General features: G+C 37.6%; 1 protein-coding gene across 1 annotated transcript; it reads right to left on the bottom strand.

The window, feature by feature from the left end:
* Nucleotides 1–88: 88 nt before the first annotated feature.
* LOC150095762 (peroxidase-like protein 3) lies at nt 89–12,054 on the bottom strand. The gene is made up of 5 exons (XM_090410609.1): nt 11,952–12,054; nt 7,518–7,720; nt 6,790–6,965; nt 4,552–4,648; nt 89–936 (listed from the first exon to the last, which is right to left on the bottom strand). Exons 1-5 carry the CDS (start codon nt 11,976–11,978, stop codon nt 864–866), a joined length of 576 nt encoding a protein of 191 aa, XP_090266735.1. The 5' UTR covers nt 11,979–12,054; the 3' UTR covers nt 89–863.
* Nucleotides 12,055–18,083: the final 6,029 nt, after the last annotated feature.

Raw genomic sequence — 18,083 nt, 5'->3', positions numbered from 1 at the left:
GAAACAAAGATGACAGAAAAAGCTCAGAAAACAGTTCTATGTTTTAAATACGTGACCTATCTAACACACTTGGGCATGTTGCGCATAACTTGCAGATGACTTGCTGGCATAGTCAAAGATCTGATATTTTGAGACAACGGACGAGCCATTCTAAAAGTTGAACGCAAAATGGTTTCCGTTTCAACATCCATGCCAACATACGGCTTTTCAGTACTCCATGAAGAATATCTAATTCGTTATTTTTCAAGATAAGGCATCGATACACAATCTGCTTCGTGTGTTTCTAGGAAGACATGATCACCGTGGCTTGATTTACTCCTGCGTTGGCATGAGAAGTCAGTACGGTGTTTGACTCTTCTGATTTTGCACCTTCTCCCAGTTGAACCCATGTAAACTTTCGCACAGAAACAAACGATTTTATAGATTCATCTGGAAAAGAAATATCTTGGAAATCTTCCTATCGGAGATCGCAAAAGGCTATGAAGAGTCGCAAGTAGTTTACCTTTCGGAGATTGATGTCTTGTAGCATAAATATAGACGCCAGCGCCAACGAAGTACGGCAAAATGTTCTTATATCTGAGATGATATGCGAGATCACTCTCTTATACAACAAACCGTTTAATAACGTCTTCAATTGCAAAATTACATCCTTACACGTGTTCAAAAGTTTCTGTTCATCAACTGAGTAGCTGCTTTGCATATGGGAATCCATTTCCTCTAATGGAGGAAGGCGAGTTGAAGGCATGTCTGAGGAAGATGTTTAAAGTAGCATTCTTTTATTCTCATCTATTTACATTAACATCCCATGTGATTGCACTTATTATACAAGAGAAAAGGAGGCGGAGGGAAAACTGGTTCCAGTATCACTTCCATCGATCAACATCGATCTCTCCTTGTTCTTTGATTTTCTCGCATTGCACAAGTCTGTTGGTCGCGCTGCAACAGAGAAACCATCTCATTAACAATTGCAAAAGAAAAATTAACACCATTATTAAAAATTATTATAAGAATAGATTATCTGGGGTTTGTGAGAGAGAGAGAGAGAGAGAATGTGTACCAGAATCATAAAAGTAGGGTCAATCTGTATATACTTAATTTTCAGCATCTGCTTTAGTGGCATCGTCCGGGTTTATTGTGGCCTGTGGTTAAGTACGGCAGTATAGTAGTTTGTAGTGTAGCCAAGCTGAGAGACGGAACGACCGTATGAATTGAGAATTACATAATAAGAATTCTTTTATTTTTAGAAAGAAGAGGGTTAAACACCTTCTCATATGTCAGGCAAATTTTAGAATAAAAATACTGTGATGGAGTCACTTAAGGACCAGAGTCAAATAACTGGGAGGATACCTCCATACCGCCTTTAAGGAATGCGAAGAACCGATTGCACTTCTGACATAATGTTCGATCTTCAGCTTCTCATGGTGCACCCCGTTAGCAGGTATCTACTGGATCAGGAATGAACGAGGACGGACTGGCAATTTGGGACTTGGCCAATCAAGCTGTACTTTTTATTGGCTTAAACCACAAATGCAAGAAGGCCCCCGCTGTTCTCATCAGGGAACCAGACAAACAGTGAAGAGTCAGTTACTCGAACAGAGATTCAAGCTCACCATCTAGAACAAACGCAACGTCAGGACTAAAGATACAAACCATCAGTATAAGGAGTATTAATGGAAAGGAAATTGACTTTGCAGAAGAATTGGAAAAGTACCACATGGACATAATTGGCATCACTGAAGCAGAGAAAAAAAGGCGAGGGCTTACTAAACAATAAGATGTTATACTCGGACAATAACAATCAAAGAAAGGAAGGAGTAGCAATAGCATTCAATACCAATCATGAAGATAAACTTGTTGATTGGAAGACAGTTTCAAGTAGTTATGTGGGAAAACTTCAAGATGGAGAAAAGGACGATGAAACTTGTTTTTTGTTCCACAGAAGGTTCTTCCAAGGTAGAACTGAGAGAATTTCTCGAGTCATTAAAGTGGAAAAAGTGATCCTTTTGGGGGATTTGAACAGCTGAGTGGGAAATGAATTCCATAGGCATATAGGAACATTTTGGAGAAAAGGACAACGCTTCTAATAATATCTGCAGCATTTCTGCTCAGAACACGGACCTAGTCATTACTGACACCGCATTCCAGCATAAAGATGTGCAACACACATTCGCATGGAGAGAAGACACAAGAAATAAGAAAGCCCTCATATTGATTACGTCATTATTGATAAGTGATACCTTCATACTGGTTCAAGATACACGAGTGTACAGAGGATCTGAAATCGGAAGTGACCACCATTATTAGTTTTAAGTAGGATAAAAACGCATCACATTGAAATGAACAGTATGTAAGAAAGTTTTAAAAAGAATTAAAGTTGGGTAGCTTTTAAAAGGAAGCCGTAGACTCAACTATACAAACCTCGTCAACAATAGTGAAGTGTTTCCCCCACAGAAGGATTCTTCCAACCGTTGAGAAGATCATGTTCATGGAAACTTCTTGTAAACGTGTCCAATTTTGTCGACCAGGACGCCGAACGGTTAACGTACGTGCTTTCCAACCAACAGCCTGCGAAATTGGTAGCAGGTCACGAACCAGGAAACACGATAGCAAGTGCGCCACTCCCAATGTTAACTCTTATCTGGTTTTTAGTTTATTCGCATAATTCCCCTGATTATGTGAAAACAAATTCATGTGGAATACCGCCAAAATATTTCTAATACAAGTATACCTGATTCTACAACACGTTAGGTTCCAGACGACAATCTTATAGCGCATCATTGTCACTTGCAGATACATGTAATGGTTCCATAATGTTTTAAGCAATGCATAAATGGTGTAAATACAGTTTACGCAAACGAGAAATTTAAAATAATTTCTGCAAATGAAAGTTATTCTGAATAGTTTTACAAAAGAAATAAGCCAACCAGCTTAGTCATCAATCTACAAATTTCCATTTCGGTAATAAGATTGTCACATTTGCGGATAATTAGTATTAATTAGCGTGGCACTTTTCGCTTTATCTTTCATTTAAAAGACTTTAAAAAGTAGTGTGAGGGTAGTTTAGCCTGCCTTCTCTCAGTTTTCGATACGCCATCTCAGCACTTTGAATTTTATCCACCATTATTAACAATAAAATTGTGAATAGTTTATAATTCACAGCAAAACAAAATATAAAAGATGTAGCGGGCAACAAGGTCGTAAACAAATCATGCTTACACGACTTACAGTAGCGAACAAATTAATCCGAGCACACATTTTAAAGAAAACTGTTAATTTCGCGAGAAAATAAGCAAACAAAATTCAACTCAAACTTTAACTAATGATGTATATGTGCTCCTCTGTTCCAAATAAGTTCATTAATCGCTTAGGCATGGACTCGACCAACATTTTTCTTATTTCTGCATCTCGAAACCATACCTTTATAATGGATTGTATTAAGTTATCCTTTGTATCACGATTTAATTTTCCAAGTCTCTTTTTCACTTTTGGCCCACAAATTTTCTATTTGGTTAATGTCAGGACAGTTATCTGGCCACTGAAGCAATTGGATGTTCTGATTTTTGAAGAAAATGCTTTCAGTTTTATGAAGAGTGGCATAGAACTCATCTTCCTGTCATTCTTTCCTTTGTCTTTCTGCATCTGTGGGACCCACTTTATCCAATATTTTTATGTATTAGTCTATTTTTTGTCATACCAGGATCATTTGCGCCTGTTGAAGGCACAAATGATCCTGGACAGTCATGTGTAAAACAAATGTTTCTTTTTGGTCTGTGGGCAGTCCTCCCTGCTTCCAGCAATCTTCGACGGACTGTCACGCCAGAAATATTACTCCCACTAGCTGGCAAGTCTCTATTTAAGTCTACAACAGACAATCTTGGATTCATTTTGCTTTTCTTAAATAGTAAACGATCGTGAGTAAGTATAGTTTTCCTTTTCTGCCGGGAGAAGAGATACCTGTCTCCTTAAACCTCTTCAAAATCTCATTAACAGTGCCCAAACAAACACCACACTCAATGGCAATTTGTCTTCGAGTCGTGGGTATGTTCTGAGAAAGAATACATATTTTTGAACCCTTTGTTCGAAATGTATCCATTTTATAGCGACACAAAATTAATAAAACCCTACAAATGTCAGCTTGTTTACAGTATTAAAAACGCACAATGCAAGCAATAAACATCGTTGAGACAGTTAAAATATGCAGCCCTCACTCAAAATGGTGAACTAAAACCAAAATTGAAAATAGTGAACAAAACCAAATTTACTGTGAACTGAAACAAACCCAAACAAAAAACTTGACGAAAATTCGCCTTTTTCGGATTAATTTGTTCGCTACTGTATATTTATGCATCGCTAACGTGCTTTGCGAAGCACGTCGAGTCCAACTTCTGCTATAAAGATGCTAAACAATTTATGTGAATCTCTTACGAAAGGCTTGCAGTACATTAGTGCAGCTGGTAAGAGAGGGATTAGATTATAGTTAGTACGGGAAGAACAAAAATAATTACATCACAAGTTATAAGATGGACGTCACAGTTATTTTATGAAACTTACCTCACCGACTCGAAAAGAAACAACTGAAGCTCCGAAAGATCGACATTCCTGCAGATAACCGATGCCAAATTCGTCTTTCTAATCTCCTGGATTTGCTCTGTAAATACAAACGCATATGGTAACAGTGAATGTTCTCAAATTTTCCGAATAAAAACACGTTCAACATGAAATGTGCTATAAAACTGGTCACAACCGCAATCCATGGTTTATGTACAAAATACATAAATCTTCTAACGCGTTTTATTCTCCAAAAGGAGAGTTCTCGCAGTCCTAAATTTTGGAAATCAAGAATCAACCGGGTTTCCACTCTTAGTCGTCACCTATAACTGAGTTCATGGCTACTGATGATTTCACTTCGAAGTGAAACATTAAGAGACAACCAACGCTATCTTGTGTTCCTAAACGTCACTGTCTGAAATAGGACATTCGACAGTCGATTTTTGACTTGAGATTAAATTTAAAAAAATTCCAGAAGAGGGAGGGCAACTAGTTTCCCTCCCTCTTCCGGTTCTTATTAAACCTATTAGGCGAAAGTTTTATTCTTCCATAGTATCAAATAGTGTCATGTCACAGCACCTTTCCAATGGATGAACAAATGAACTTACCACATACATCTTATGGTCTTCCATCAGAGAGAAATCAGACAAATACTCAATGGTCTTGATACGAAAAGGTCCCCGGCCTAGACGGGCTCTCCAGTAGTTATAACTTGTGCTTCCAAAGCAACATCCATCTTGTATTACCTATACAAGATGTCAAACTCGCCTGGCATCTATCTAACGGCATGCAGGTAAGCCTTATCCAGCATATTCCTAAAACTGGAGACAAATTGACATTAAACTATCATCATATTGTGCTCATCTCATCCCATTCCTCTCAAGAATAACCGAGATCAGCCAACTTCACTGACTGGAGGCTCAATTGATCACAATATGGATTCTGCTACTCTAATTCCATGGCGGATCTTCTCCCTAAAAATTCAGAGTTCGCTATATTTTGTAATGCACGAAAATTTCTTCTTAGTTTCGGAATGCTATTAGTTCGTTCACAGTATCCTTCAGGGGAGATGCTGCATGTGTAGTTCGCCCACCGATTAGAGATCCTTCGACACTTCTGCGCATCTAAGAAAAACGAGAATCCATTCCGATAATAGGGTAATCAGTCCGTATTGTGGAACGAGTTGTTTATTATTACCGGTCGGAAAATTAACTTCTCTTTTATGATTATTGTAGCTAACTATGTTGCTTGTATAACAGTTGGAACATTTTACCTATAAAGCACGTGATTTCGCGTGTTGGCGACCAATTCCGACGTCCTTCATTTCTTTCTCCCCTTCAGCATGAATCGCCTATTCTTGGAAAGACGCGAAGCAGGGACCTACAAACGGTGGGCGAACTTATACTGGTGTCGTCGACAATACCGAAAAGCCGGTCGCGACAGACACGGTAGTTGAACACGAGCGCTTGTTCAACTACTTTCATATTCTTTACGAAAGTAAATGTCAGGAGGACTAAGCGACATCTTTCAAACGAAATTCAACCCCTCTTCTGAAAGAAGTCCACTTTTTTTTTTTTTTTTTTTTTTTTCCAAATGGCAAATTCACAGCAAAAGCACACCCGACCACTCTCATTAAAAGCAAGTGGTCTTCTCACCATTAGTTTGATGAATTCGCATGGAAAAGTCCCATTTTAGTAAGTCAGTTTTCTATTCCTTATTAATCTATCGTCCCACCATCTATTTTTCCACTATATCATTATATGACACCGAGAAGACAGGAAGTGTCATAATTGAATTAAAACCTAAAAAGTCTCTACCAAATGCTTATTAAAAAAAAAAAAATAGACAGTCAAACTGTTTACATCCCCCCCCCCTCTTCCCCTCCCTACTTTAAAATCATGGGAAACATCAAAACATTGGAAATATGAAGACAATTCAAGTTCATTAACAATCACAGCACTTGCAAAAAAAGTTAAATTTACTTGGAAAATTTTTAAACAAGGCAACACTTTTTGTTTGTGTGTGTAATATTGAAGAAGGAAGTCCTGACACCCAGCGAACAAGCATACGTATCAGGATTTCTTTTAGCTGCCAAACGCCATTCTAATCACTGAACAAACAGCGATTTCACTCGCATATATTATATTGAAGAAAAGCTACTGCGTAAAAGCATCGATTATAGCAGCAAAAGACATCAAGAAGCATAACTTAAGTATTTTACCATAATTTAGATTATCTTACCTGAAGTAAATTCCCCAGAATGTCCAACATTTTCATACCAAAATCTATCACCAAACTTAAGCCTTTTGAATTGTTCTGCAATAATGCATGCAAAAGTAGGTCCGACAATGGCTCCCTCTACCGGCTTTTCAGAAACACCGGCAATGTACAGATCTAAATCTTCAATGTTTCTTTTCCTGTAATTGAAATCAAGAATAATACCTAAAATGAATCTTAAAATTCGCTCTTGCAAATCTAAAAATAACGAACTCCAAATATGTCAATATTAATTTCTTATGATTTTAAAGACAAGCAATGACGATTTTGGGAAAAAGAACCGAAAATGAAAATAGATTAGAAAGAACTGCAATGTGTGTAACCAATAGCCGTAACCATACTGGTTAATATAAAAATACAACGAAAGCGATACCAGTCACTAAATATTGAATGACCGTATCTATGAGGGCACACATTGTCTTCGAACAAAGACAAAAATACTTGAAGAGGCCAACATGGAATAGAGCAAATGTCGTTATTTTAGGGAGGGTAAAAAAAAAAAAAACGGAAAATATTTTAATCGCATCTCGTAAATCAGCATTGAAATTCTTGCAAAATGTGTCCTGACTCCAGCTGTTCTGCCACAAGTGAAATAGTAAAACTGCCAATTATAAACAGTTTTCGTCATCAAGAAACACATACGCCATCTATAAAACTAAACAATATTTGAATGTGATTAAAAATGATCTTACCCGTAGATTATCTGCAGCCGATCAACCACATCATTGGGGATATATTTCTTTAGTTCATCAAAGGTTTTTGCTTCTGGTAAACCACAGATTTTTCTCCACTTGTTATAAGCAGGTATTCCATGATCTCTGCCTCGATGCACATTAAAAGAAAACAAATCAAATCCTGGTTGACTCATTGATTTCGCAAACAGATGTTCTGTTACCTGTTATTAAACAAAACCACAGCATTAAATCTTAGAAACGACGGTTAAAATACAACCAATATATCTTGTCAATATGGCCTTTAGTTTTCATGGAATACACCAATGCTGTGTAATATAAGTTTCATAGATTAGCCTTTAGCATGTATTATTATTATTATTATTATTATTATTATTATGGGCAACTCCAAGGAGTCCTTAGATTCATCGAGGGAGGCCCTAAACATCATGGCAAGGACTATTCAGCATTCGCACAGTATCTATCATACTTTGCTTGAACTCATTCACAGTCATGGCACCCACAACAGACTCTGGCAGCTTATTCTACTCATTCACCACTCTCCAAGTAAAAAACCTTATATAACACCCTTGCTAACTACACTGTTGCTCAGTTTCCATTGATGGCCCCTAATTCTCCCCACCAGACCTGTTCTGAAAAATTTCCCCTGAATTAATCTTGTAAGAACCCCTCAGTAATTTGATTGTCTCAATCATATCACCCTTTTTCCACCTATCAACCAATTTCGGTAACACACAGATCTTCAACCTGTTCTTATAAGGTTCATTCCATAGACCAGGTACCATCCTGGTCACTCGCCTCTGGATTCTCTCTACCTTCTCCCCCATCAAGAAGAAACTCTGGCGCCAAGATCTGGGCAAAGTAGTCAAGATGGGGTCTTATCAAGGCTCAATAAAGAGGAACAATAACCTGCTTGTCTCTGTTCGTCAAAGTACTCTTCAGTCACCAACACTCCCATGTATGTTTGTACATGTCTGTGATTTGTACATATGTGTGCGTGCACTAAATAATAGTTTATAAGGTACACTCATTATCCATGGAATTCGCACATTGTAGATAGTTTGACGTATCTTTCAGGGGAAATTTTTTTTTTTTAAATATAAATATAGATATATATACCAATCAACTATGTGGCGGGATATCGAATCCGAGCCCGTTGACTGCAGGGCGGGTAGATTATGCACTTTGCAGGCATCGCATAAAGTCATTCGATACTAGAATAATAGCCAATATTCAAGGATGTCGTAATAATGGATCTAGTTTTAAAGGATGCATCATGTCACAAGACATAGGTGGTTTGGGAATGGCTCTAAGATCCATTCTTTGCTGGTCATATCAGGCACCAGATATGACGTCATTTGAGCATCTGCGGAATAAGGTGAGGGCATCCTGTCTCAAATGAGTTACTTGCGACAGGAATTCTTCACTCCAATCTCAGAAGACTAAGATGAAATTGAGTCAGCATCAGATAACTGTTTATTCTGTTGTTATTCTTCAGGATTACGGCCGAAGCGATCAAGGCTGAGGTCATTGTATTACGTATGCCAACCGTGTGTGTTTGTTTGGTCTGGTCGCATGAATCCGAATTATCAAGAAAAAACCATCCACCTCCGTATGAGACATAAGCCACCTTAAGTTGAAAATTTCTTTATAAAGGATCATCTCTCCTAGACATCAACTCGGCTGGATGATTTTTTGGAGACCAATGAGGAAATCTCACCAGAAATGCTTTGGGAAGGAGTCAAGATGATAATACAGGATACAGCGAAGACGTATCTCGGCCCAATAAGAAAACCAAGCGACCCAAGGATATCAGAATCAAAATGGGAACTAATCAAAAGAAGGCGGTTGGAAAAATAAAGAGACACAGGGACCGAAGAATACAAGAGATTACATAGAGAAATCAGAAGAGCCATCAAGAAGGATAAGGAAAAGTTCTATACTAATTAATGTGAAGAAATAGAGTTCCAGATGACAAGGTATAATTATAAAAGGATGTTTTATTTAGTTCGTGACTTACAGCTCAAGTTCAAGCCAAAATTGAATGTCATCAAAGACAGGAATGGATCATTACTAACAGAAGAGTTGGAAATGAAAAACAGATGGAAAAAATACTGTGAGGAACTGTGCAGCAGAGTGGATAAAGAAAATGTGGAGTCCTCCCACCAAGAAAATTTTGATTTCGAACCTCCTCCACTTAGGCATGAAGTTGAAAGAGCAGTTAAGCAGCTTAACAGCAATAAGGCCTCAGGTGCAGATGAAATCCCGGCAGAGTTAATTAAGGTCACAGGAGATGGAGGGATAAGAGTGTTTCATAGATTGGTTACAAGGATATGGGAGACAGGATCATGGCCTAGAGACTGGAAGAAGTCAGTTTTCATACCACTACACAAGAAAGGTGATATGAAGGTATGCAAGAATTATAGAACTATTAGTTTGATATCTCATGCAAGAAAAATTTTATTAAAGATCATGCTAAATAGGATTGAGGCCAAAGTTGAGGCAGAGATGCCCGAGGAACAAGCAGGTTTTAGGAAAGGTAGGGGCAACAGAGATCAGATCCTTTGCCTTAGACAGATCATAGAAAAATATAAAGAATTCAGACTCCCTCTGGTGATGTGTTTCTTAGACTACTCTAAAACTTTTGACTGTGTTGAGCATGTGAAACTGTGGGAATTAATGAAAAGAATGGGTTTTTCTCAACACACTATCAGGTTGATACCAACTTGTATAAGGAGCAAGAAGCCACAGTAACAACAGGTGTTGGATTGACTGACTAGCTTCAAATTGGAAAAGGAGTTAGGCAAGGATGTTTACTTTCTCCTCACTTGTTTAGTATATATGCAGGGGACATCATGCGTGAAGCATTGGATGAGCTCAGGATAGGAATTACGATAGGAGGTAGATTGATCAGTAACCTGGGGTACGCTGATGATACAGTACTCCTTTGTAATGACATGGAAGAACTAGGACTAAGTCTTGACAAAGTTAACAAGATCAGTAATAACAGAGGACTTCAACTCAATTCTAGCAAGACAAAGATCATGGTTCTCAAAGGAAAAACAAACAGAGAAGCTCTTGAGAAAGAAATGTATCTTAATGGAGAAAGAATTGAGGAAGTCAGAAAGTTTGAGTACCTGGGAACCATTATTAATGTGAAGAATTGCTGTTCAGAAGATATCAGAAAAAGGTTAAGAATGGCTAAAACAACAGTCGGAGACCTGTCTAAAATCTGGAAGGATGAATCTATCTCCATGTGAACATAGTTGAGGATTTTAGATGCAGTTGTTTTTCCAACAGCGACTTATGGATGCGAGACTTGGAACCTAAAGAATTCAGATAAGAAACGGATATCTGCTTTTGAGATGTGGTGTTACAGAAGGCTGTTGAGGATATCATACACTGAAAGGCGTACAAATGAATGGGTGTTAGAAAAGATTAGTAGAACTTTAAGGCTCCTTACCGATATTGACAGAAGAAAATTAAAATATTTTGGACACATAGAAAGGATGGAAGGAGGACTTCTCAGAACAGTAATAGAAGGTAAAGTTCCTGGAAAAAGAGGCAGGGGTAGACCATCAATGAGATGGATGGATGGATGGCGTGTGTGGAGTGACTGATCTTCAGAGAGTTGATGCCGCCAGATGGGCAAACAACAGGACTACATGGCGAGTCCTAGTGTGGAACATCATCGAGCATCGCAGTGACCATACGGCATCTGTAGATGCCCAGTGAACACAGATAGACTCCTAGACAAGATTCGAATCCAGGCTTTCAACAACAGGTTATACCTAGTGAACTACAAAGGTAGTTGTCCATTTTTCAGGGGAATCGAACCAAATTCTCCTGTGTGTGTTCCGATTTAAGTAAAAAAAAACTAGAGCATCCGAAAGAACTTCGTGACTTGGTCGAACAAGGCTGGACAGAATTCTATCCAGGGATCGAGGTATCTTTGCAATGGCTTTTCGGATGGATATCATTTAGAACACAGCAGTGAAAGGAGAGCTTTGGGTTTGTTCCATCCGAGAATTATTGTAATGAAATATCCCCGGAAATACGAATTTCTGGAACAGGAAACCCTGTCACCTCCATATGAGACCTCCGAACTACACCTATATAGAGGAATTTTAACGGCCTTTGGAGCCAAAGGCAATGTTGTACATTCCTTCCATTTGCGCTATGGTATAATGACAGCATATTGTTTTGCTTCTCGCTTTTTTGCTGTAGATGTTGGATCTGTCCTTGTTTTTGTTTTTTTTTTATATTTTCTTCTAGACTGAAATATTCATAAAATACCATATTGGCAGCCACTGGTAACAATACAGAAGAATTCTCAATTATTTACTATTTCCTATTGACTAAACCATAATGAATATCACACAGTTTAATCGCTAACTCTGTTTACATATTTAAGTAATATAAAAGAAAACTTACATCTTTGGTGAAGATATGGTCAACCATATGCGTTACTTGCTGAGTCTGACCTCCGAGAATTCTCTTTATCGGATCGGAAGACGTATTACAAAATTCTTCCACGCTGAAAAATTCCTCTGCCAGTCTGGGACTTGTACGAAGTTGTGATTGAAAGCGTTTGTGTCTCCGCGCGATCATACTGTGGCCGAATCGAAAGGCAGCAGTGCTGAAGACATTCATTAACGTAGGGTTTAAATTGGTATCGTAAGCATAGTTTGTTGAAGGAATGCTTAGCTTGTTGGCTTTCATAATTTTGTTCCCTAACACCAGAGGGAGATACTCATTATAAGTGATGTGCTGGATCATGGCTCCGATTATCTTCCTTGTTTCCTCGAACAAGCGATCATCGTCCCATCCAAAACGACTCATCCTGTCCACAAGACGATTGTGTTCTCGAGCCCACACAGTATGGAGACTTATCAATATTGGGTTTTCAGAAGATCTTTTCTCTCCTAGCGGTAAGATAATTCATATTTTAATAGCATTCATTTATGCGATAAAGAATATAAATTAATAAATCAATCTAGGAAATTCGATACATACGCTATGATTAAGTGAAAATAAACAGTAATTTTTAGAACAGTACATTGTACGAAGAATGTTGGTGTTTTAGCTTACCTGTCAAAAAGCAGTTCGAGTTACAAGACTTGGACGTAGTTTTGCATCTTTTTGTATTTCGAGGGAGAAGTGATGTCTTTTTGCCATCCATTTTTAGCCTAGCTGTAATGGAATGCAGAAGAAATACAAATATTATTGAAGACTCGATATCTACACTATGGCGCAAAAATAATGCGGACACCTCTGTGTTTCATTAATGTTTTATTTCATAAACTTCAAAATGTCATCGGCTCACCTGTGGCAGCAATTACAGATGTCACTTTCCTGAATATATTTTACGACAAAGTTGATAAACAAACACAGGTATTTTGTCTCTTTCCTCTGCCAAATGGTAATCAATTCTCCTAATTAATTATAGGTTTTCTTCTTGTCCCCACAACCATTCTCACTCTTTCTAAAGATGCTATATGTGGTTGAAATTAGGATTCTGCGCTGGCTTGTCTAACCTTTAAATCCAACCTCCCGTCATTGTAGTGGTCCTTGCAGTATGATACATAGTGTTATAGTGCTCAGAATATCCAGAGTAAAAAAAAATTGTCCAGAATGTTAGCAAAATGCAGGTGTTAATTTTTTTTCACGAGCACTTCGACAAGGGAATCCTACTCCAAACCAGAAGAATTTTCCATATCATAACACTGCTGTCACCATACCCTTCACAAGGGGATGATTCGATGTTCTAAATAACATTCTCCTTGGAGCTGCCGTACAAAAATGTGATGTCCACTTATTTGCCGTGTGCTATGATTCGTAATCCCTAACCATAGCTTTCCAAGTCTATGCCCAATCATGATAGAGAAATCTGCAACAAACAGTACGAACCTGAGCCTTATTTGGGCTCAGGTTCGGACTGTTTGTTGCAGTCCGAACCTGAGCACGAACACGAAATCCGAGCATATGGAGTTCAGTACTGTTCTGGCACAAACATTTGGCATATGTAGATTACCTGAACTTCTGGTTGAGAGAATCCAGTTCATGGTCTGCTTTTTTCTCGGATTTATTTTCATCAGGTTTTAATCTTTTATCGACAAAAAAAATGGTGCAGTCACTCGAAGTGACCAATAACTAATATGGCAGCCTATGATAACGCCTCTCTTGTGGACAGTTTTTTAGACGATGCCGTATTTCCATCACTGTACACGATTACACTCATGTCACCAGTATGACAGTCTTCTAGAAAAATGAACGTGTCCGAATTATTTTTGCGACATAATGTATGCATACTTATGAATAACAGGTTAATATTTCAGTATCGTCGCATAGAAAATAGAAAGCAAACTACAAGGGCATTTCAGGAAAAACTAAATAATAATAATTTATATTTTCCTATACCGTGAGCAGTTCGTCATTGACATAGTCATCACACTTCGGTCAACCACTTACCTCCTTTTCCTCCCTTCTCTCGTATCGATCTCATTTCTTTTTCAGAAGAGCCGTACACCATGGACGCATCGATGAATGAAGTTACCTGATTCACTTGATTTCTTGGAGCACCTATAAGATTATACAATTCATTTCCATCACAGTTTACATTTATAAGTAGCTGCTTTATCATTTGCGCTAAGGCTTATTATTGGTCTAATTACTGGTAAAATTTAAGCAGATATTTCAAAGTGTGAATTCACTGCACAATCAAGATAGTTTTATAAACTGAATAAATTCTAAAAAATAAAAATAATTTTAATTATAATTTCGTTATATTAGAATAATTTTTATTTGCATAACTTTGGCAACGTGCTTATATGTACCTCTGAAAAAAAACTTCCATGTTTTGTCTGGAGAGTTTATTAATCATCGGACTTCGAACGGTTCACAGGATAAGCTTCGACGTGAATCAAAGATAGGACACTCCTTTCCCAGACATATGGTTGTAAAGCGCACAGCCACTAGGCTAACCGCGAGGACTCTCAAAATAGTTTTATAAACTAAATAAATAGGTAAAAGGAAGATGAGATAAGATGTTTTGTCTCTAAAACAGTATATTTAAGAATCCTTAATCTTATGAAGTACAGGCTCACAGTGGATGGGACTCATAAAAATAATGTGATAATGAATTAGTAATTATTTGAATTTTTTTTTTTTTGTTTCTATTCCTACTTTGCAAATATACATATCAATATTTATTTTGCGCATCAAAATAATCGCTGTTATGCATACTTGTTGTTATATATTTTTGGATATCGTACCTGCACATCATATTGTACAGTTGTGGAACACACACACACACACACACACACACACACACACACACACACACACACACACACACACACACACACACACACACACACACACACACACACACACACTCTCTCTCTCTCTCTCTCTCTCTCTCTCTCTCTCTCTCTCTCTCTCTCTCTCTCTAAAAACCAGAGGGGGGGGATATGCTTACCTAATTTTGGAGGAGTACATCCTGAAGGGCTGAAGGAGAAAGCTGACGATCTGACAAAGTCCATGCAGTATCCCTCGTGAAAGAATGGATCTCTGTGGTCCACAATAATAGGAAGGCATTCAGGATGGCGACTTGGAGATCCGCAGCATCTCGGCACTGAACGAAAACAAAACATAATAAATGAAGACATATTCACAATCGCTAGACGTTGCCAATTCACTTCGTGGTCATGCGAACAGTTCCCTTGAAAATATACTGCTGATATGAATAGCATGTAAGAATTACACAAATAGTTATTTAAATCATGTTTCTTTTAAACGTTTCTTAGAAATGCAGTGATTATATATCTCCATTAATTTCTCATCCTTCCATGGGTTCCCTGATTAGGGGCTTTAGGCAATTCAATGCAACTGGCTTACCATTCCTCTGTTTCATCCCTTCAGGATAAGTATTTTATGTCTGTACAACTATGAGTTCACAAGGCCGGTTTGCCTGTTCTGTGGGACGAAAAACCCGAGTTTCTGGGAGAAACCCCCCCCCTTCGTATGAGATTGGCTAACTGACCGATAAGATGATTGAAAAGACCTGATGAAGGTTCCTCACGTCGTAAACGGGATTCGAACTTGGGTCTTTACAACAAAAGGGCTCGTCTATACCAAGTGAGCTACAGAGACTCAACGATTATATATAAATTTATTTATTATCTCCTATATTGGAAATTCCAGCTATTCCATGCTGTTCCCTTTCAAATAATGTCTCCGTAGAGTGTGTCAGATGGACGACAAGTCATGTGTTGTTACTGCTTATTGAAAAACACCTGAGTTTGATTTTCGTAGCATCTCAGAATAAAACGTTTTTTTTTCTCTTTTTTTAATCGAAGCTGAGTTAGCAATCTCATACGCAAGTGGATTTTTTTATCCAGAATCACTTGAGATTTTCTCCTCGTAAATTGAGAAACCAGATTGAGATCCCAAAGCCATTAGATAAGAGGAACTGTCATGCATAATTGGCTTATCAAAGTGGCCCAAATGCAGTGAACTGACTGAGTCTGAATCAGAGATAAAGGAATATCACTGATTCAGGCTCTTTCTAGGCATATTTTTCAGAAAATCAGAAAACATGTTTTCTGATCTCAGGAAAGAAGAAAAAAAAATCAAGAACCTGAATTATAGACTGTAATTAAGAAGTCAAAATAAGAAAGTGCATGGGTACCTCAACAGAAGATACTCAAAGATTTTGCTCCAGCATCCCACTGTCATATAATAAACAAATCCAATCAATTCCTTCAAAATAATTCCCTTGAGACTTGATAAAATGAGTCAAACGTGCCAGTCTTTGTTGAAAGATTGTCAGGTTTTGTATTTTTAACTTGCCATTAAAATCGAATGATTTTTTTATGTATTGTTGTTGTTGTTCAACAGACAGGAATATCACGAAATATTATTTTCTGTGCAAGTTGAATTCCAGAGAGAAAAATGCCTCAGGGATGTCAGGTCTGTAAGTATGGAAGACACAGAACAAGGTGGTTCCCTTTTTTTTTTTATTAAAGAAATTTTGCAGAGAGAGGGGAATGAGCGGGTGCATTGTCGTGATGCAAAAGTCCATTGAGCGATTTCTCTGCTCATTGTGATTGTGATGTCTGTTTTTAAGATGCAGATCAAACAACTGTTAATCCGATTCTTTGAGAATCTGATTAACTTTGCTCGTTAATCAGATCATCTTTCAGTTTACTTTTAAAGTTGCAAGAGCTATTAAATGTTTTAAATGCTTTTATATTACGTAGTTGTTGTCTTAGCTTCTCATCATCCTTCCCGAGCATTAATCGTCCTAATAGTTCTTCTATAGATAATCACTTTCCAGTAACATTATGGGGCTTATTCTTATCCTTAGCTGTTATTGCAATTTTTAAGATCCTTTCAACTTATTTTATGATCAAAATCTGATTTACACATTTTTCAATATTTCATTTCCATTATTCGCATGAGCATAATTAGTTCCTATGAACTCTCTGTACATGTGGATTTTTTATGCTAGCATATAATGCAAGTTTTTGTTATTCACTGCTGCAACTTTCTGCTGTCAATTCGCCATTCAAACAGGTGACGTGTTACTTAACAACGTCACATTTCTCGTCTGTTACTTCATTGTAATTTTCTGTTTCAGATAAGAATACAGCGACATCTACAGGCTGGAGATTTATTATTTTCATTAAAAACGCTTCTGTCTTTGGATGGGAAAACGTTTTTAGCACAGAATCAGCTAATAATAATAATTTAATTTGAATAATTTCGGATCACTCTTTCCAGGTATCGTCAACACATTTCTCTAACCATTATAAATATATACTATATTATATATTTACCATTATACCATTATATATATATATTTATATTCTAAAATATATATATATATATACACACACTACTGTTGGGCGATCTTTCGGGATCGTCTTATTTTTAGAGCTCGCTTCACCTATACAAAGGTCGAAACAGGTCTGGGTAGTTGCCCTTTCCTTTAATGTATAGCATCATACATTTCCACAAGGGGATGTGCTTTGCATTAGGGGAGATACCAAGGGAAAGGGATCAGAGCTTATTCCACCTTTACCACGAGTTGCCTCAGACCTGAACATAGTTCAGGCGTAAACTTGGCTTACTTGTCTGTTCGCTTACTTGGGAAAAAGGATTAAAACCAAGTTTATAAAATTGATTGGTATCTTTAACACACACACATATATATATTATATATATATATATATATTCCCGTTTTTAGAATATAATAGTCTCTTACATGCTATTAATATAATAATAAAGTTTATATTTCAGAATCATTATTTAATATAAAAAAAAGAGTTAATGTTTTTCCTTACCTCTAGGGACAATTCCTTCCGATGTTAGTTGTTTCTCCGTGTAAGTGGGTGTGAGTGCCACGTCGTGTGCCAAAAACTGGCCCCAAGCCATAGCAAAATGCGTGTATGCTGGAAGCAGAGTGGATGCTGTCTCGAACTGATCACCTGACACAAAAGTTGTTAGCCTTCGTACATTGGGCAAAGGCCTTCCACTAGTCCTATGGCGAGGTTTGTCTAC

Source organism: Typopeltis vanoorti, chromosome 20 (genome assembly GCF_054136105.1).
Source record: "Typopeltis vanoorti isolate ZY-2024b chromosome 20, IOZ_Tvanoo_1.0, whole genome shotgun sequence".
Taxonomy (NCBI): domain Eukaryota; kingdom Metazoa; phylum Arthropoda; class Arachnida; order Uropygi; family Thelyphonidae; genus Typopeltis; species Typopeltis vanoorti.
This window is presented reverse-complemented; position numbering and strand designations above follow the sequence as displayed.